The 18,578-nt window shown below is 44.7% G+C and overlaps 4 protein-coding genes across 9 annotated transcripts; 1 reads left to right on the top strand and 3 right to left on the bottom strand.

Moving 5' to 3' along the window:
- Nucleotides 1–25: 25 nt before the first annotated feature.
- Nucleotides 26–10,530, bottom strand: LOC117647417 (serine-rich adhesin for platelets). 5 transcript variants are annotated; one of them, XM_034389148.1, is made up of 14 exons: nt 10,393–10,440; nt 10,191–10,267; nt 7,899–8,137; nt 5,654–5,736; nt 5,434–5,582; nt 2,731–4,925; nt 2,467–2,503; nt 2,234–2,384; nt 2,037–2,151; nt 1,528–1,716; nt 1,324–1,451; nt 1,081–1,242; nt 834–983; nt 26–703 (listed from the first exon to the last, which is right to left on the bottom strand). In XM_034389148.1, the coding sequence occupies exons 3-14, from the start codon at nt 8,112–8,114 to the stop codon at nt 520–522; spliced, it is 3,759 nt and encodes a 1,252-aa protein (XP_034245039.1). In that variant the 5' UTR covers nt 8,115–8,137; nt 10,191–10,267; nt 10,393–10,440; the 3' UTR covers nt 26–519. The 5 variants fall into 5 exon arrangements, with proteins under 5 accessions (XP_034245039.1, XP_034245041.1, XP_034245040.1 ...); XM_034389150.1 differs by lacking the exon at nt 10,191–10,267 and having other exon boundaries at nt 5,434–5,567; nt 10,393–10,530; XM_034389149.1 differs by lacking the exon at nt 10,191–10,267 and having other exon boundaries at nt 5,434–5,570; nt 10,393–10,530.
- On the top strand, nt 6,914–13,111 carry LOC117647422 (sialic acid synthase). 2 transcript variants are annotated; one of them, XM_034389159.1, is made up of 4 exons: nt 6,914–7,666; nt 10,885–11,033; nt 11,106–11,324; nt 11,503–13,111. In XM_034389159.1, the coding sequence occupies exons 2-4, from the start codon at nt 10,893–10,895 to the stop codon at nt 12,262–12,264; spliced, it is 1,122 nt and encodes a 373-aa protein (XP_034245050.1). In that variant the 5' UTR covers nt 6,914–7,666; nt 10,885–10,892; the 3' UTR covers nt 12,265–13,111. The 2 variants fall into 2 exon arrangements, with proteins under 2 accessions (XP_034245050.1, XP_034245051.1); XM_034389160.1 differs by lacking the exon at nt 6,914–7,666 and adding an exon at nt 10,542–10,620.
- LOC117647342 (DNA-directed primase/polymerase protein-like) lies at nt 8,679–10,187 on the bottom strand. Its single transcript, XM_034389061.1, has one exon. The coding sequence runs from the start codon at nt 10,185–10,187 to the stop codon at nt 8,679–8,681; it is 1,509 nt and encodes a 502-aa protein (XP_034244952.1).
- A 152-nt stretch (nt 13,112–13,263) lies between the features above and the next one.
- LOC117647418 (protein FAM160B1-like) lies at nt 13,264–18,434 on the bottom strand. Its single transcript, XM_034389151.1, has 14 exons — nt 17,940–18,434; nt 17,550–17,690; nt 17,243–17,479; nt 17,034–17,159; nt 16,349–16,954; nt 16,050–16,243; nt 15,877–15,970; nt 15,602–15,779; nt 15,384–15,520; nt 15,133–15,298; nt 14,984–15,050; nt 14,645–14,885; nt 14,306–14,559; nt 13,264–14,213 (listed from the first exon to the last, which is right to left on the bottom strand). The coding sequence occupies exons 1-14, from the start codon at nt 17,982–17,984 to the stop codon at nt 14,117–14,119; spliced, it is 2,583 nt and encodes an 860-aa protein (XP_034245042.1). The 5' UTR covers nt 17,985–18,434; the 3' UTR covers nt 13,264–14,116.
- Between the last annotated feature and the right edge of the window lie 144 nt (nt 18,435–18,578).

Consider the following 18,578-nt stretch of genomic DNA (forward strand, 5'->3'; position numbering starts at 1 on the left):
AGTAAATTGTTTCAACTAACACCAATTCTAAGTTTGAGAATTTATTACTGACAATTACATCAAGGTAGAATAATCTTTCTTCCTCAAATCCCATCAACTTGAGCAGTAACACTAAGTTATCATCACTTAAGACAAGAGGTTTCCACCCTTAACCCTGAACATGTATTTCCTATAAGCAAAAAGTACTGTGAGAAGCTTAAAAATAGGGATGGAAATAAAAATAGAAGGAAAAAGGAATGATTACATCATTACATTTAATCATAGTGGTAGTACGTACAAAGCCAAGTAAAAAAATAAAATAAACTATGTAAATAAAAAGAGATTATTTATGACAAGCTGCTAGTGTCATAGAATAAATCTCATAACGATAAACACACAATAAATATCAGGGTATGAAATTACACCATTTTTAGTTTATGAAATAGAAGGACCTGCCAAAACGTTCATTGGACTAAGTGGTCTTTGAGGCTAGAGTCCCATCTATGAAAAGTGCTGCATTGAGCAAGGTGCAAGATGATGCTATTCTCCTACTTTATTAATAAGCTCATCACAGATAGCCGTAAGAGCCTGATTTTCTTTTACTTTTTGCTCCAAAGTTTCTTCAAGGGACTTAGTCTTAATCTCTAGTTTTTTAATCATAGCCTTCAGCTTTGCGTTTTCTTGTTGATGTTTCTGTCGGATTGCTTCCAGGTCTTGATTGGCCCTAGAAAAAAAAATCAATCAAATTAAATAATTTTCGTTGACAACCAGATGCAATTCCTAAAATCACAGGCATGAATAACTAACCCCCTCCCCCTCCCTCCCCCAAAAAAACTCCTGCATAGAGAACTTACTTTTCTAATTTTGCAACAGCATGTGATTTGAGCAAGTCGTACATGCTTTGCATCTTGTCGTAATTGGCTTGTTTCTGATCTAAAGCAGCATTTAATGTTTCTTCATTTGTTTTGAAGACCTCCACGACTGACTTCAATCGTTCATATTTCCTAGGAAAAAGCAAACAAAGTAACACATGAAAATTGTGCTTGCAACAACGTATCGGTACTATTTAAAAAATCGGAGGAAGCAATACTGATTACTTACGTATGGATGTCAGAAAATGCAATTTCCATATTATTTAAGTGCTCCTGGGCTTGATCTCGTTCTTTGATCAACTCCACCTGTTTCTCATCAGAAGCAGCTTTTTCTTGGCTCTTTTCTGCTACAAGCCTGGATATTGTTTTCTCATACTCCTTCATGATCACACTGAAACATACCCAAAGTTAAAAACCAACAGTTTCCTGAATTACAAAAATGGTTTCATGGTGGAAAGAGGTACAAACTTACTTGAGCTCACCAAGACTCTGAGTCTTCTCTTGAAGCTGCTGCTGCAGCTGCTGTACGAGACCCTTGTCTCCTTGACTGGTTTGCAGCTCCATCTCTTGCAGCCTCTGCTCCAGCTCAGCTATGCGTTCCTGCAACAGCCACTCAATTAATACCTGCACATGTGTCGAAATATCACGACAGAGGCAGTGCTGTGAAAAGCCTTACCTGGTATGCCTTGTCTTGTTCCTCTAACACAGACTGACGCTCTTGAACTTTTTTGATGATGTCTTCCTGTTTGACAGAGGCCCCCCGTAAGCCAATGTTCTCGAGAGTCTCATTAAGCATAACATGAACTGGTGTTTTGGCTGGGTTTGATTTGACTGCTCCTTTTAGAGGGGTTGAAGGCGCTGTAGCCTGCAAGTGTAACAAGGATGTATCAGAAAAAACAATGAAAATTAATGATGACTAGTTGAAATTGTTGCATCAACCTGGGTGAAAGATCTATTAAAGTATGTGTGAAGAACAGCCATAATTATAGGAAGATGTGACACTACACTCTCCACAAAGAAAATTTCATTAAACATTGCATGGGGAGAAAAATTCAGATTTAGAAATTTAGGAAAAGTGAAAAATCATTTGAGGACCAAAATAAAAGAGAAACTTGGCTTTAACAATGAAACCCCTGTTGCTACGAAAACTTCCATGACAACTCTAGCAGCCAAATAGTAAATCACCTGTTTGCTGGAGGATGGACTGAGGGAGACTAGTTTCTCGGATGCACTTAATTGAGACTCTGAAGACTGCAGACCTTCATCTCCTGAAGCTGTCTGACCGGATTGATTGTCAGAACTGAACAAAACCAATGACATTAGGAAACAAGAAACCATTGTCATATACTATACAAAAAGAAAAAATTGGAGATTCTACTGACCTGTTTTCCGGATGCATTATAGAGAACGAATCTGATAGAGAGCCCACCAATGGGTCGAACTTAACGTAGAGACTTTCCTTTCGAAAATCTCGAGTTATATTAGAACCACCACGCTGTGATAGAAAGTCAAATCCTGACGAATCCACAAATGCTGTTCAGACAATCCAAATTAGAATCAATTGTAACATTCACCCTTCTTAAATACATTGCTTGGGACAAGTGAAGACACATACCATCTGCACCACTGGTAAACTGGTCCTCCAGTTCAACCTATAATTAACAAGAAAAACACAAATTATAATTCTTAACTTGAAAAAGCAACCACACAGCATTGAATCATTATTAAATTTAGTCATTAAAATAGAAAAATAAACTAAAGGAGGAAGAACATGCAGCTAGTGCCAAACAGAACATGCAATAATTTGAAAATAATAAGAAAAGTGATCAAGCCACAGATACAGCAAAAGAAAGATTTAAGGCCATTCCTGTCACATTACCTTAACTGGGGGACTTTGAGGTTGTACTTGGATGTTGGCTGCAGAAGATTTAGTATCAGACTCAAGGTCTACTTTTATAACAGTCTGATTGGCTAAATCAGAACCTAATGATTCCATGCTACCCGCCCTTTGAGATTCACTCAAGAGTCTACCAGCTTCATCAGCAAGATCCTTAAATTCTGATTCCCCTAACTCAAGATCTTGTTCTTGTAGTTTGCACTTCTCAATGAGCAAATCTAGACCACTATTACTTTCAGGCTCTAACTCCCCATGAGCATCCAAAATAAGAGCAGGTTCCGATTCCTCTTCTAAAAAGGTAGATTCAGATGATATCAATTGGGCATAAGACTCATTTAGCTTCCTAGGCGATGATGCACTTGAATTTAAATTTGAAAACGATGGGACAGCTTGTTCAGGATCATTTCCAGCAGCTAACTGAGCAGCAAGAATTTCTTCGAAAGTCCGATGAGGGTTGGAAGGAATCGGGGCCTCCTCTGCCGAAAAAGAGGGCACAGCGTTCTCTGGGTCACCCTCAGCAGCTAATTCTGCTTCAAGTATTTCTTCAAAGGTTCGTGCAGGTTTAATGGGGATGGCAATTTCATCAAATTCTGGCCCTGTCTCGGGTGAACATTGAATTACACCGCAGCTGTCAGCTGATTCAGCATTAACAGACTCATCCAGAGACGTAGTCGATTCCGTTTCCACCAATGACGGGCTTGTACTGTTTTCAACTGCAGGAAGTTCAAGAGGTTGGTCAACAAGTACAGTCTTTGGCTCTGGATCTGTAGTCTGACAGTTCAGATTCTGAGCTGCAAGTTCTTCTGCCAGAATTTCTTCAAATGTTCTTTGTTTCTTGGTGGGCAAAGGAGCTTCATCAAAAGTACTTGCAGCAGTAGGAATTATTTTAGGTGGCTCAGGCAAAGAAAAATCTTCAGAATGCACAAGGGGTGTATCCTCAAAAGAATCTCTATGCTCTTGCATGACTTCATCATTCAAAGAAGAATTATTTTCAGAAACATGCTCACCAGAAACCAAAACATTAGTTTCTACTGGTTTAGTAAGCTCTTGGGACGATTCGACAACTTCACTTGAATTATCTAGTTTAAGTGCATTTTCAGCTTCTGGACTCTTTACTGCAGGCTGTGTACAATGACCAGTAAAAGCTGAGGAGGAAACTTCTTCAGGATGCTTTGAAGGGAGAGTCTCTGGCTCATGGGTACTTGGGCTTTCTTTTTCACAACTTGTTTGGGAAAGACTGTCAGAGATTACTTCTACAACTGTCTGATTTAATGTAGAGTGAATTTCTTCACTTTCTGATTGAGATGAATCCTGACTAATGGAAATCGCAGGAAGAGAAACACTTTCATTAATGTGTTCTGCCAAGTTTTGTTGGGGCACTTCTGGGTATAGTGCTGAATTATTGGCAGAGAATGATGGATAAGTATAGCTCTCATCCAACCCTTCCAATAACTTGGCTTCAATTGCAGACAATTCAGAATAATTCAATGATGAGTAGTTCAATGATGAGGAGTTAAAATTTTCACCAAGACCCTCTAACTCCTTTAGCGCTGCAGCAGAAATTTCACTGTCAGTATCAGGCTGTTCCACCTCCACGACAGATAAGTTGCCAGAACTGGAGTCCGAAGCAATGTCCACAGTCTGATTTAAATCTTGTGACTTCTGGCAGTCATTGGGAATACTAGTTTCTTGTAACTTGCAAGAATCTTTTCCTGTGATTTCTTCAATTTCTTTTTCATCAGTCTCAGTCAGTGTAATAGTGGTGTCCAACGACTCCTTAACACCTGGTTCAGTAACAGAGATTGAATCTTGCTCTGATGATGAATTCAAATCCCCAGACACATCTGAAGCCAAAGTGACATGGCCCCTAGGTGATGAGGCATCATCTTTACGTTTGAGAGGTGTTGACAAACTAAGACTACCCAAATGGTCAACAAGAAATGACACACTTAAGGGATCTGCACTTTGTGCAGAATTCTCCAGTTGCACTGTTTCATTGAGGGCAGTGTTTGCACCTTCTTCATATGTCTGATCAAGACGATTTTCCTCAAAGGGACTGGAAACTGCGATGGGACGGTTTAACGAAACCCCTTCAGAAGATTTAAAAACTTCTTCAAACCCACTGACATTTCCCTCAGTTTCCCCTGCACTCTCGTAAGCAGTTGAAGTGTCAGTGTCTGAAACAAAAATTAATGCCTACCCTTTACCAAAGTGATGCAAGCCAGAAGCTCCTATTTTGTGAGTTGGTTAAAACCTCCACCCCACCCCCTATCCATCCAGAGGTAAAGGCCACCACTTCACTTTTAGATAAGAAAAATAATAATAAAAAATTGAAGCAGCCTTGTGGATGAATAATTGAGAGGATTAAGAGCCATGCCAGCAAACAGTGCTGCGGTAAGTGGTGTATATTGCATTCAAGACCATATATACAGAAAAGCAGGTTTAACCTATGCTTTTATTAAAATTTGATTCTAACTAAAACTGAAATCTTAAGGCCACTGCTAAAAAACCTCAGCAACTAAAAATATAATTTTAAAAAAATTTAAAACTTTGAAGATTGACATTAAGGACTACTTTAATGCTAAAATAAAAAGAATTCAGAAAATGCAAAAATAATCCAAATGAAACATAACTAACACTGCTGGACAACAACGAACTGATTTAAAGAAAAAGCACAAGACCTACCTGATTCTGCCCCGTAGTGTCTGCCTGGCGACGCTAGGTGCAGGCTGTCGGGGATCGAAGTGTTGCCTGAGCTCAAGGCGCTCACAAAGCTGTTCTCTGATGCGACTGAAGTCCGGTCGCCCCTCTCTTGCCAGCTGCTGAAACCAGAACTACCTCTTAGATCCCCGACAGAGTCGTCCACCGGCGTGGGTCTCGTACATCACCAAGCCTTCCGTCTCACCTTTGGTTTGGGGACAGCAGGGAGTCGCCGGTCGCCTCGGCCGCAACCTGCCCGCCTAGACCCTGGCCGCCTAGGCCCTGCGCCTGAAAACCAACCGACATTAGTTGTTGACTGTTCAACAGCCGAGCTATGAGCTCCATGACAGGGAGGGACGCGTCGTGCTTGGCACAGCGCCGCTAGACTTGTGCCTCACGCCCTCGGCTGCCCTCGGCCCTCACGCCTTCCGCAGCACCGCCCAAAATAACGCACCGCGAAGGGAAGTCGACGCAAGAGGGGGAAGTGCCGCTAGGGGCACGCGGCACGCCGCTAGGTCACTGTCGGGGTCGCCGCTCGCCGCGCCTGAGCACGCGCCGCCGATACACTAGACAGGAACATCTCACACATGCATCCCCCTTTCCCCCACCCCTTTCCCCTCCTACAGTTGCATCACAGACGCGGGGTAGTGACAGCTGGCTGGGTGACAGGCAGAGTCTGTGGGGAGCTGGAGTAGAGACAGCCTCCAATGCAAACCACACATGATCACAATATTAATGAATAAACAAACTGAAGTACATGAGGTGACACACTATTGACACTGACAATTTATATGGATGACAATAATGAGCTTGGGAACTTTATCAGAGGCACAGGTTAACATTTAACCTTTAAAACCCCAGGCAAAACAATTCTTAACTACAAGTCCTCAAATGTCGACTTAAACTCAACTTCCTCATCGGATAGAAGAAATTAATTCAATATTAACGTTCTGAGACCAAAATGAAAAAAAAAATCACAAAATTCTAGCAAGAAAAATTTTGGAACTTGGTTACAGAACCAAGTTCCACATCATCCCTGCATTCCAGAAGACCTCAAAACCAATAAGGACACATACGTAGAGTCCAAATCTTATAACGCTAACCTTCATTCAACGTTTTAATCAAATTAACTCCTTGCAACCTCGGGGTGGGTGCCTGCTGGCCATCTCACTGCAAGTACGGTCAAAACACACTAACCTAAGTGCAACCTGCCGTCAGACGGGCAACCCCCGCGGCTCTGGGGCAGGACACCGTCACCGACTCGTACGCCCCCGCAGCCCCCAGACGCTCCCGCGGCCGCGAGTGAGCGAGTTTGTCGGGCAGGTGCAGCCCGGGCCCGTGCCCTCAATGAATCAACCTAACCGCACCAGCGACCCACCTGACAGATGTCAGAGGTACAGTCCGCGTCAAGACTCTGCGACACACAGTGCGGCGCCCTCTTGGCCCTCCAGGCCCGCCCAGCGCAGCGGCGTCCCCGCGAGCAGGGAGAGGTCACTCAAGGCGAGGCCCGCGAGCGCCTGCCGAGATGTCATGCAGCGGGGGCGGCCACGACACGAGAAGTACTCATCAAAACAACGAGCCAGCGAGCCAAAGTGGAGCACAACAACACAGTCGCCATGTCACCCGACGCGACACTAGCGCCGCCGAGTCCGCGCGGCAGCCTCGGCAACTAGCGCGATGCGAGCGCGGAGCGGAGCGCGGGGGAGGGAAGCTCAGCGCCACTCAGCGCGCCGCGTCCTGGAAGTCCTGCAGTGCCCGTCCAGGATCCAGGAGCCACACACCCCCGCAAGGGGCGGAACGGCGGCAGGCAAGCGGGGGTGGCGCCAAAGCATAGTGTTGGCTAGCCGCGCGAGCCGCGCAGGGGGCGCCAGTGGTGTCCAGGAGGGAGGGCAGAATCAATAGGGCTGTCAACAAGACAAGCGGCGGCGGCAGCACAGCACGCGCCAAGAGGAACTCCACCGATGCGACGCCCAGCTCGCACAGCACTACACCCAGACCGAGACCGAGGGGGTGGTGCAGCCAGCCTCCGGTCTCTGCCTCCAGCGGCTCCAGGCTCAGTTTTGGCCCGCCTGCAGCCCCGCACACCGCCGCCGCCTCCAGACCTGCCTGCTGTACAGCGCCGACCCGGCCCTGCTCGGCCAGCCGCAGGCTAGCCTGAGCGAGGCCACCCCCAGGGCCCCAGGACCGCAGGGCTCCAGGACCAGCATCTCTCTCTCAGGTCAGTGCCGGACTCCGGCCAGGATGGCGCCGAAGCCGGCCTTGCCGCCCACCGCCCAAGCCGCTTGCCCGGGAAGGGGCAGGGAGCCGGTCAGCAGGTGATGACCGAGCCGGGAGGGAGCTAAGGAGCTGCCTACAGAACTCTAGCCAGCGAGAGAGACACACAGCATCCATGCAGTCTACGCTTACGGAACAGTGATCCAACACCAAAAGTAATACGGAGGAGGTCTTACCCCATTCATGTTGCCTTTCGGGTTGGGACTCAGTGAGGCGTTGGCATCTCTGAGTGCTGGTCGACCAGTGGCAATAGGCGCATCTGATGATGGGTCCTTGACCTGGGGCGATAACATGGCACGAACTCCAGCGAAGAAGCCAAAAGGCGCTGACAGCATTCCTGCTGGAGTGGTCTTCTCATCTTTGGTCGGAGGTGCGTTCTCATCTGAGTTCATCTTTGTTTCCAATACACCTCAACCTGGAACAAATAAACAAATTGTGCTGACAGGGTAGAAACTAAAAATGATCATCACAGAGAGTCATCTCCCAAACAAGACAATCGACAAATAATGGAGAGGCAAATGGCTTGCAGCAAAAATGGAAAATTGCACTAATTCCCTTTGAACATCCTGAACACAGCACCAAAATAGGTAAAGCAATTTAGCAGGGACCAAAGCAACCCCAATGAGGAATAGCAAACAGAACTTAAGACTAGAACAACTTACTTTCATAAAATCCAAACATAATTTTCTATCTTGATTCCTCTTAGGGAACTAATTATTAGCATTAGCATGAAACATGAATTGTATTAATAATGTTAAATAGGCAGAAAGAAAAATTATTTATTTAAAGTACATTACAAGCAAAAAAATAATTAATAAACTGTAAAAAAACAAAAACTTAAGAAAAATAGCAGAATTTTAAAACAGTGATAGTGAGTGCAGTCACAACCTCTCACAAAAATGAGGATAATCCAACTCAGTCATAAGCATTCATAACTGTACCACCCAAGGCATGAATTAGATGTCATTTGCTTCCAGTTCAGCTGTTGAGTTCAGTAGCTCTGTATCTGACATGCCAAACTCTGGAAAAGGTTCCAAAGAATCATCTTGCCCCAAAGACTCTTCTAATTCAGCTGCACAGTTGACAGCACTCCAAGTATCAAACAACTCTTTGTCAGACATAACTGACAAAGATTCAAATAATGTGTCACCTTCATTCTCTAACATAAATACTATTTCAGGAGGAAGGCATTCCTCCTTGGATTGAAACCCTGAACAATCAGGATCATGACATTTTTGATAATAGTAGAATCTAGACAAGTCCACAACATAGTAGACATTATTACTTTTGTGCTGCCTTCCAACATTGACGCAGAATCGGTTTCCAGATATATCATACACTATTCTGTTTAGGGAAGACGAGTATGTGGAACGTCGAATAAGGCCAGGCGACACAAGCCGTTGAACAAACCTATCTACAACTGGGTGGGGAGATCTAACACCTTCTGACACAACAGGGCATTCAGGGAGTTTAGACACACTTTCCACAACATACATTTTCTGTTGAGTTCCAAACTCCAAAATTGTGAAGTCCTGAGGGGTTTCACCAATGTACGTTATAAGAGAATCCAAGAACAATTGTTTCTCAGCAAGACGTTGTCTTCCCAACAACACTGGTTGATATTGGTTTTCCTGACTTAACAGCAACGGAGAATTCTTCTTCCATTTAGTAGATTTGTACACACGAAAGTGTCGGTTCTTGGTGTAGACAGCTTCATCACAAAATGTCTTCATCACTCCATGTTTGTCGGCAACAAATAGGCCTTGAACATCTCCCTCGGGTAATCCCAACTTGACACAAAAATCATGCAATGCTGGCTGAGAATGCATGACCAATCTTAACTTATTGCATATCATCCTTACAAAATTGCCAACATTATAATTGTCCCTGAAATATATTTTAGGTAGTTGATACACAAGGTGTCGACTAAACTTCACATCGGTAGTAGAGTCTAAATCTAGCACATTAGACCTAGCACAAGAAACATCAAACTCTTCCTTCAGAAAATGTGACACAATTTTAATAAATGTGTCAGTCATTCGAACACCACAATGCTCTTTGTTGTGAGCCTTCTCAAACTCCAAATCGAAGTAGAGTTTGCACACGGCACCTTCTGTGATGACTTCGAAAGTGCATCGGTCCTGTGGCAGTTTGTGGTTGTTGTCGTAGAACCAGAAGAAGACAGGGTGTGCCGAGAGGAATCTCCTCGTGCCATCCTTGTCTTGGAACGCGAACGTCATGAGGCCGTCGCCGTGCCGCTGGGAGAAGGCGAGCGCGTCATTCTGCTTGAGGAAAACCCTCCAGAGATTGGTCGGGCCTTCGGACAAGGACCTCAACCAGCGTGGAACCTCCACCTCCGGAGGAAAGGCGCTCCCGACCCCGACCGCCGAACCGTACTTGGAGGAGGACGGCGATGACTTGTAGAAAAGCAGAGGGTCAACAGTTGGAGATTGGGCGGATGACATTACGTGAGGGCTGTCTTGTCTTTGTCCCACAACGATCGCTGTGCTGCGTTGCTGCGTAGGGATCCGCTCGCGCAATGTCGCTACACACACAAGCCGACATCAACAAATTCGTCTCACCTCCGAGATTTGCCTTTCCCGAGTGCTAGAGATTGTCATCCACAGGTTGCCGTCGGAGAACAGTCGCACGCAAACGCAGAGTACTTACCACTAGAGTAAGAATAGCTTTTGGACCTTCACCAACAATTATCGCCAGCCAACCGTCAGGCCGCCAAAACAACGAATGACGAAATTTGAACTTGACTCAAATTAAAACGACGGATAACTAGAAGGCGTTGAACACGGCTGTTGTCAACCTACGCACACCAAAAACCATCGCCACTCTCGCATGACTGTTGACGACTTTGCGTTAGATGAAGGTGGAACAATACATCAGGTACTCGAGTGTTTTCGAAAGCAAACTAGAGGGTCTTTAATTCCTTAGCCGCCCTTGTGAACATTTCGTCTTTCCAGTGGCGGAGGGTGGCACGCTTCAAGCGAGTGAGGGTGAGGGGAGGAGTGGAAGGGGGAGGGGAAGGGGTGTGCAGCCCGTGGCGCGAAGAAGGGGAGCCTTCAAACGCACGCGGGCTTTCATCCGTCCGGAAAAAAAGACATGCAGCCTTCTGTTTCTCAGTTTCTCTGTTGTTCATCTTCGTCCCAGGTGCCGCCATGCTGGACCCGGCGACGGACATCCGCCTGACGGCGACCAAGACCATCAGCTCGTCCGGGCCGTGCTTCATCATCGCGGAGATCGGGCAGAACCACCAGGGCAACTTCGCCATGGCCAAGAAGCTCATACGTATCGCTAAGGTATGCCGGCACTCAAAACTAGAGGAAACTGGAACACACACACAAAAACTGTATTTGAACCCGTGGTGGCAGGATTGCGGCGCGGACTGCGTCAAGTTCCAAAAGAGCTGCCTGCCGTCCAAGTTCAACCGGAAGGCCCTGACGCGGCCCTACACCGGGCCCAACTCGTGGGGGGACACCTACGGCGCGCACAAGAAGTTCCTCGAGTTCTCCGCAGAGCAGTTCAAGCAGCTGCAGGAGTACGCGGAGCAGCAGGTCGGCATCATGTTCTCAGCCTCCGCCATGGACGAGGTATGCTTGTCAATTTATTCATTTTTCACTTTCCCTATCCTTTTACCACCCGGATAAGCCCCTGCAAAGCGATCTCACACATCGCTGTCTTCGCGCTGCCTCTGGGGCATTCCCTAGAGGTGTGAGAGAGACAGAGCAACGGATGCCCGAAAGAATGAATGAACCTCCCCACCCGCAGGACTCGGTCATCATGCTGGACCACATGGGGGTGCCGTTCATCAAGGTGGGCTCGGGCGACAACTGCAACCTGCCGCTGCTGCGGCGCGCCGCCGCCACGGGCCGGCCCTTGTTGGTGTCCACGGGCATGATGAACCTGCGCGACCTGCGCCTGCTGCACGGCCACCTCACCCGGATGAACGCCAAGTTCGCGCTGCTGCACTGCGTGTCCTCGTACCCGGCGCCGCACGAGCAGCTCAACCTGCGCTTCATCGCGGAGCTCAAGCGGCTGTTCCCCGAGACGCACGTGGGCTACTCGGGCCACGAGCTGGGCACGGACGTGTGCATCGCGGCGGTGGCCGTGGGCGCCAGGGTGCTGGAGCGCCACCTCACGCTGGACCGCCGCATGAAGGGCTCGGACCACATCTGCTCGCTGGAGCCCATCGAGCTGGGCCGCCTGGTGCGCGCCGTCAGGGAGGTGGAGCTGGCCCTGGGCCGGCCCGTCAAGGAGGTGCAGCCCTGCGAGGCCGCCTGCTGGCTCAAGCTGGGCAAGTGCCTGGTGGCGGCGCGCGACCTCCCCGAGGGCCACGTCCTGGTGGAGGAGGACCTGTGCGTCAAGGTGGCCGACCCCATGGGCATCCCCAGCAACCGCTTCATGGACGTCATCGGCAAGACCATGCGCAAGGCGCGCCAGTTCGACGAGAGCATCCTGCCCGAGGACCTCGGCATGGTGGCGCCGCACCAGGACCAAGGACCGCCCGAGGACCCCGAGGCCGACGACTAGACCGCCAGACCACTCCCGGCCCAGTCCTTGGGCCTTCGGCCTTCCTCCTTGGGGCGTCCAAGTATTACGTCCCGTCGGCCAGAGAAGATCGTTTTGCCCATTCCCTCCTTCGCTTCCGGCAGGACTTAATAAGTGCTCGCCCCGGCCCCGGCCACACTGCTCGCACTGGGTCACCCAACAGGGAAGCCCCTCGACGTGTATTCTCTCTTTACTCTCTAAGAGTCTTTTCTTAGTTGGTAAAAGATCGGGTACAGTGGACCCCGAGTAGTTTGTTTGTGATATGTCTGTGTAATTAAAGTGTCAGCACTTGTTTCGTTATGAAGTACAGTAATAAGAATATTGCTCATCTGAGCTAGCATGTGGGGTCATTAAGAACGACTGACCTCACAATTTTATCTTGGCTAAATGTGGTCCCCTGATCTTGATTTCTCCTATCCTTTTTGGTTCTAGTATTTTATGACCCCTCTGATTAACTTTTTCTGTATCTGCTTATTTCATTCAAAATAAAATGCTGTGGCATATTGGTATCTAAAAAAATGTACGCTCATTCATAACTGAGTGTTACATGTGAAAAGGCTTTTTTATTTTCTCACATTTGAAAATGTAACACAGAAAACTATGGACATACTAGTAAAATCCGCGCATTTAAAAATCTTGAAAACAATGTTGCTAGAAATGATTTTTTTCATTATTCTACGGTCAAGGCCACAAGGTCTACGCCTGTGAAAAGTTCACCAATTCACAGGAAAAAAAATATTATGTCACTTATGGCATTATCAAAATTTGCTAAGAAGTTTTAGTTATTGCTGAAGCACCCAACAACACCTTTGTCAAGATACAATACAAGGTAAAATTAAACTTGGATAGAAGGGAAAATTTTTGAAACTGCCAAAATATTTTGAATTGATGTTTTAAAGAACAGTAGACTGATGATACATGTCAATGCTAATGGGAATGGGCAGAAAACTCGATAAGCTCATTAGAATAATTCACAAACTATAACTTGTAACAATAGTCCTTCACTATTTTATTAGAAGCAATGGTCTCACTCAACAGCACACCCATAAAAATGACTAGTTATTCAAATCACAATACTGAAAAGACTGTAGCTGCAATTATTCACTACAAAAAACAATACAATCACAGGGAATGCCATTAATCAGCAAAGGTTTATCGGAAGTATAATGTAAGAAGGTCAATGACAAACAAACAAGTCCTAACTAAGTATGATTCATAAAGTTACATTCATAACTGAGAATGGATGTGCATTTTCTATATAATAATCATGGTTTTGACACTAGTTTCAACCAACCCGATAAGCAAACACTTTAAGTATACTTAAGTATCACACTCATTGTACAGTCAAAATTGCATTTGAAAAACAATCCATAAAACATCTCAAACAATGGACCATTAAATTAAAAAACAAAAAAACAAAATTAAAATTAGCCAGTCTACAGGATGTCTGAACCAACAAAGCTATTCACGTAGCAACAAGAAAACAGAAAACTAAAAACGAGTTAACAGTAACTTTAAAATGTCAGGAGCAAACACAGGCGTCGTGGTGTGCACTGCAGCAGGCCCTGTACATCTGCCCCCGAATGCCGGTGCCATGGGGTCCCACGGCACTGACAGGCAAAGTGGGAATGGGCAAAGGCTCAGCACGGTTCCGTGTTTGCGGAATGTCGGGCCGCCATTCTTCCAAGTGGTCCGTCTCCAGTTCCTCTTCGTCTTCCTCCTCCTCCTCCTCCTCTTCCCCCTCCTCCTTGTTGGCCTCCACCCGCTGCTGCATCCTCATTATCTCCACACAAGCAGGGCAGTTGGGAGACGGCGCAGCGGGCGGATCGTGCACTCAAGAAGAGTGATGGTATTTCACATAGGCGATAGCAGCTAATTCTTTACAAAATTCTTCGAGGACTACCACACTTTCAAATAAACAACAAGTCTCACTAAAAAAGAAAAGAAAAAGAAAACAGCATGGTTAATTACATGAAATATTCTCCAGTTACAGATTCAGTGAAATTTCTTTTTTAATCCTCACCTTGGAAACTCTCGGTGGTACGATACATCTCCCAAAAGCTCCTGACGAGTTCTCACAAGCATTTTTTTACTGTTTGGGACAGAGGCTATAGCTGTTTGCATATCTCGTGCAACCATTTGAAGAGTAGAATACAGAGTCGTTGTACCAGGGACCATTGGAAGCAGAGGATTTAGTAAATATTCATGCAAGTTTGGATGTGGAAGCATAGCCAACCGAGACACAAGTGCTGTTAACTGCAAGTTCATTTCATATGGCTAGGGAGAAAAATAAGCATCTGATTAGTTTTTTGAATTAGCAGCAACAGGAAAGCCATGGAGCTAGATTTAACTGCTTGAATACCTGATTAGCCAACCCCCTTAATCTAGTAAAAATCATATTGAAAAATGGGCCTTCATTGAAACTTTTGTTAAGGGGAATATTTTCCTCATCTTGGATAGCTCCCTCTGTTCCCCATCCAAAGGGCGCACAGGTTTGAACATTGGACGCGTACTGCCTCTGGGCCTCTGCAATGTACTGATGATAGCCACTTTCTTGGTAGTCTGTAGCAGACCTTAAGCTGCTTGGCAAAAGCTGTAAAAAGCTAAGAGAGCAAAAAAAAAAAAAAAGAGATACAAAGGATTGATGAATTATTTTATAAAGATAAAAAGTCTTAAGGTCCATCCTCCAGTCAAAACTTACCTGTCAATAATTTTATGGATATTATTAGGAGCAAAAGTTCGGCTGGACACACCACCAGATTCCTGACCTGAGGGTTGATAAATTTGCAATTTCATTACAACACTAATACATATTTGAAGGGCAAGAGTTTAAATCATTGCTGAACATACTCTGATTATTTTTGACAACATCCCGCTCTCGGGCATCTTCTTCATCACTCCAGGATTCCATGTACGATTTATCTTGCAGTGATGAAGCATCATAATATTTTCGACCTTTGAGGTATGTCAAGGCCAAGCAATCTAAGACATGTTCATCACAGTTTTCAAGTAAAAGCTGAAATTATTTTTAGAAAAGTGTTAATACAGATTAAATTTTTATAAGACTAAACAAACAAAAATAAATAAATAAGGATTGTCACCTCAAAAAGTCGCATGGAAATGAGGCCAAGACTGCTATTTGGGTTAAGGCAATTGTTCAACAAAAGTTGTTTCAGAGAATTCTCATCTATTTGAGCAGTATCCTCAGGTACTTCCCCCATCAACCAGATATTCAGTTCTGTCAACACAAAACATCCTGAATTATTATATGTTCTTTTTGGTGTTGTTTTGAGAGTCTCAATTTAGTTATAGAACTTACCTGACAGAAAAACGTTTGATGTGATATGCCGTAGACTCAAACAAATAACATTGGAAATCAATTGCTGCCTTGCAGCATCTCCAGTTCGCAGTTCTGACTCCAATTCTATTTCAAAGAAAAGAGCTCTGACTGCTCCAACCACTGATTCAGAGACCTCCATTGGACTCTCCACAGCCAGCTAGGTGATGAAGTAGATTGAATGAAAGAAGGAGCAAATGAATGAATGAACTCAAGTCAATGCTTGACCTGAAGGTAAGAACAGAAGAGAAACTTGCCTGGTCACAGAAATTCAGCCATGACACAAAAGAGGCTATCAACCTGCTGCCAGGGAATACATGCTGCTCTAGCCAAAGTTGAGAGCTTTTTGGTCTGAAATTAGAAAATAGTTGTGATACTGTTTAGATGTACTAATTTATTTATGTATTTATAAGAGACTTTGGCAGCGTACCCCCAGTTTTGTGGGATATCTTCCAGGTTGTCTGGGTCGATATCAGTTGGGATCTCTTGGAAAGAAGAAATCAACTTCTCAGCCATAGCAAGTCCAAGGTTGGAAGTACGGACAATGCTACTGGCAAATACTTCATCAGCCACTGATACAAGCATTAGCAAGGCTTCACAAACATGAAGCTTTGTGACACTGTCCTGAAACACAAATTATTTTCTTTTTAAAATGTAGGACAACCATTAGTCAATAAAAAATATTTTTTTATTGGTAGACATTGAGAAAGAGAGGATGTTTATACGTACTGCACTGTTTATGTAACCCAACACTGCATCAAGTAGAGGTAGCCTTCCCTCTAATTCTGGTTCTGGGCAATCTTCAAGGAGGAAAGGTTCGGGGGTGCAAGACCCTGATGTGGTTCGACTGAACACATCATCTACCTGGCCAGCTTCTTTTTCACTTTTTTCAGAGCTCTCCTTATCTGTCCTCAGAGGTTTTGTAGAGGCACTCTCTCCACTTTCTTCTGACAACTTTTGATCCACACTTCTAATATCATTTAAATTCAAACAATCGTTTAATTTTTTATTATTAAAACTTTTACTACTATCTAATATGCTACCTCCTTCCTCTGGAACACTGCTGTCTTTTTTAATTTCTGAATGTGAGTCACCACTATCCACCTGTTTTTTATCAGCCACATTTTCACTTTTTGTCATAGAGACAGAGGCAACCTTTCCATTTAGTTCAGCCAAAGAATGATCAACCTTATCATCCTTATCACTTAAATCCTGGCCACTGTCAATAGCAGACTCCTGCTGAGTTGTTACTCCAGTCACTGAATTTGACTCTACTTGGGTTAGGTTGTTGCTGCTTACAGAGCTGCTTGATCCAGACTTTTTAGTAGGTTTTGTCTGAAAGTTGGAGCAATTTTAAGTTGATTGTGATCCCTTTAAGTCTAAAGAAATATAAAAGATTTTTTTACAAACATACCTCTTTGTTAAATATTATTGAGAGGTATGGATGTCTATGGATTATCTGACAAAGAGCCAATAAAAATTCGATTTCTTCTGCTTCTGTTGGAGATGCCTTTGATTGACTGCACAAAATGACAATGCGCTGAAAAGAATGGAAACCAAAATTAAGCAATCCATACAAGAAATTAGAGATGCGAGGGTTCTCAAATCACAACTTTTACTTACTAGAAGTGGGAGATGGATGCTAGCTAGAGTTAAAAGATGAGGGGAAATGGCTCCAACAAGTCTGCGCAAGTAGCCCAGCAAATATCTCCTCATGCCAGGAGGGGAGTCTGCTCGGGCAAGAGACACAAGAAGCTCAAGGAGGCGATGCTGCAATAAGAACTCCAGGCAGGGCCCAGCAGCAGAGCATGGCCCCTCAGAGTTGATGCTTTTCGTCAAGGCATCTTCAGCAATCAAAATCTGAAAGGGAGCAAAAGGTTAAAACAGGATAATGGGGCTGGGGCATTGGCAATTCTGGGTTTAGTCTTACCCTGAGTAACTGTTCTAGATGAGATGGAATGTTCGTCTCTTCAATGGGGCATTTGCTTTGAATAGTGCGTTGAGCATAAAACCGCATAACCATTTTCCAGTGATACTTCAAGTCCTCCAATGGAGGAGGTGGTGGAGCAAGCTGAAAAAGTTGAGTGAATCATAGCCAAAGTCAAATTTGAATGACTTAGTTTGATCCAATGAGAATAACCACTAGAAATTGTAGTGAATTTAAATGTCACAGAATATGGAGAGATTTTAATAGAAAATGTGTCAGGAAGTGACAGCTTGATAAAGATAGTATTATTATTATCAGACGGGGAAAACCTTAAATGCGACACAACCAAAACTCGTCTTTCGACGAAAAACAACCACAAAATCTGACACTTACTGCATCCGCCGCACTTTGGAGGACTGACGATAGTCTGTTGAGCATTTTAGAAGGTCATTGAATGGTTTTCAATCAGTCAAAACTAAGTATGTGGCAAAATATTCTGCATGGAAAGCATATTCTGCTACATATTACGAAATGAAAACAAAGCAGAAATAGCAGACGTAGGTTAGTTGACAGTTAAAGCCAAAGGAAACCACTGCCAACGCCCAAGAAAATAGTATTTCTTTTCAATCGAAACGGCCCATGATCGGTATATGGGATTAGTTCTTTAAATCATATGGCATTGAATTTTTAAGATGATTGTTCAATCTTAAAACGAAACTCTTGGCTTGAAAGTGGCATCAGTTTTGACAACCATGTGTGTTATGTTGGTGCTGTCAACAATCCAGTGCCAACACAGAATGCTAACGTAATCGCCGTTGACTTCGAAAGTTAGGATACGTGATGCAAAATCTAAAAACATGTAGCTTGAAAAATTATATCAAGTCTGTTTCTACGGTAAATTGGCTATAAGTTGATCTAATCACCATCCCTGACGAACTTTAAAATCGACGTACAGTTGCCGCTGTCAGAAAGTGAAAGTGCTTTCCTGCGCTTTCAGGAAGGCGTGAAGCGTTTCGGCAACACGTTTTTCGG

Source organism: Thrips palmi, unplaced genomic scaffold (assembly GCF_012932325.1).
Source record: "Thrips palmi isolate BJ-2018 unplaced genomic scaffold, TpBJ-2018v1 HiC_scaffold_2, whole genome shotgun sequence".
Classification (NCBI taxonomy): Eukaryota; Metazoa; Arthropoda; class Insecta; order Thysanoptera; family Thripidae; genus Thrips; species Thrips palmi.

What these genes read in the sequence shown, in the direction of transcription:
- LOC117647417 (XM_034389146.1), bottom strand. Translation starts at nt 8,114, where the DNA reads ATGAACTCAGATGAGAACGCACCTCCGACCAAAGATGAGAAGACCACT. An exon ending in ACACTACGGGGCAGAATCAG is followed by an intron (nt 4,926 to 5,433) that starts GTAGGTCTTGTG and finishes TTTTTGTTTCAG; the next exon opens with ACACTGACACTTCAACTGCT. An exon ending in ATAATGCATCCGGAAAACAG is followed by an intron (nt 2,152 to 2,233) that starts GTCAGTAGAATC and finishes GGTTTTGTTCAG; the next exon opens with TTCTGACAATCAATCCGGTC.
- LOC117647342 (XM_034389061.1), bottom strand. Translation starts at nt 10,187, where the DNA reads ATGTCATCCGCCCAATCTCCAACTGTTGACCCTCTGCTTTTCTACAAG.
- LOC117647418 (XM_034389151.1), bottom strand. Translation starts at nt 17,984, where the DNA reads ATGCTCAACAGACTATCGTCAGTCCTCCAAAGTGCGGCGGATGCA. An exon ending in TCCAAAGTGCGGCGGATGCA is followed by an intron (nt 17,691 to 17,939) that starts GTAAGTGTCAGA and finishes CAACTTTTTCAG; the next exon opens with CTTGCTCCACCACCTCCTCC. An exon ending in CAATAATATTTAACAAAGAG is followed by an intron (nt 16,955 to 17,033) that starts GTATGTTTGTAA and finishes TCCAACTTTCAG; the next exon opens with ACAAAACCTACTAAAAAGTC.
- LOC117647422 (XM_034389159.1), top strand. Translation starts at nt 10,893, where the DNA reads ATGCTGGACCCGGCGACGGACATCCGCCTGACGGCGACCAAGACCATC. An exon ending in AGCTCATACGTATCGCTAAG is followed by an intron (nt 11,034 to 11,105) that starts GTATGCCGGCAC and finishes CCGTGGTGGCAG; the next exon opens with GATTGCGGCGCGGACTGCGT. An exon ending in CAGCCTCCGCCATGGACGAG is followed by an intron (nt 11,325 to 11,502) that starts GTATGCTTGTCA and finishes CCCCACCCGCAG; the next exon opens with GACTCGGTCATCATGCTGGA.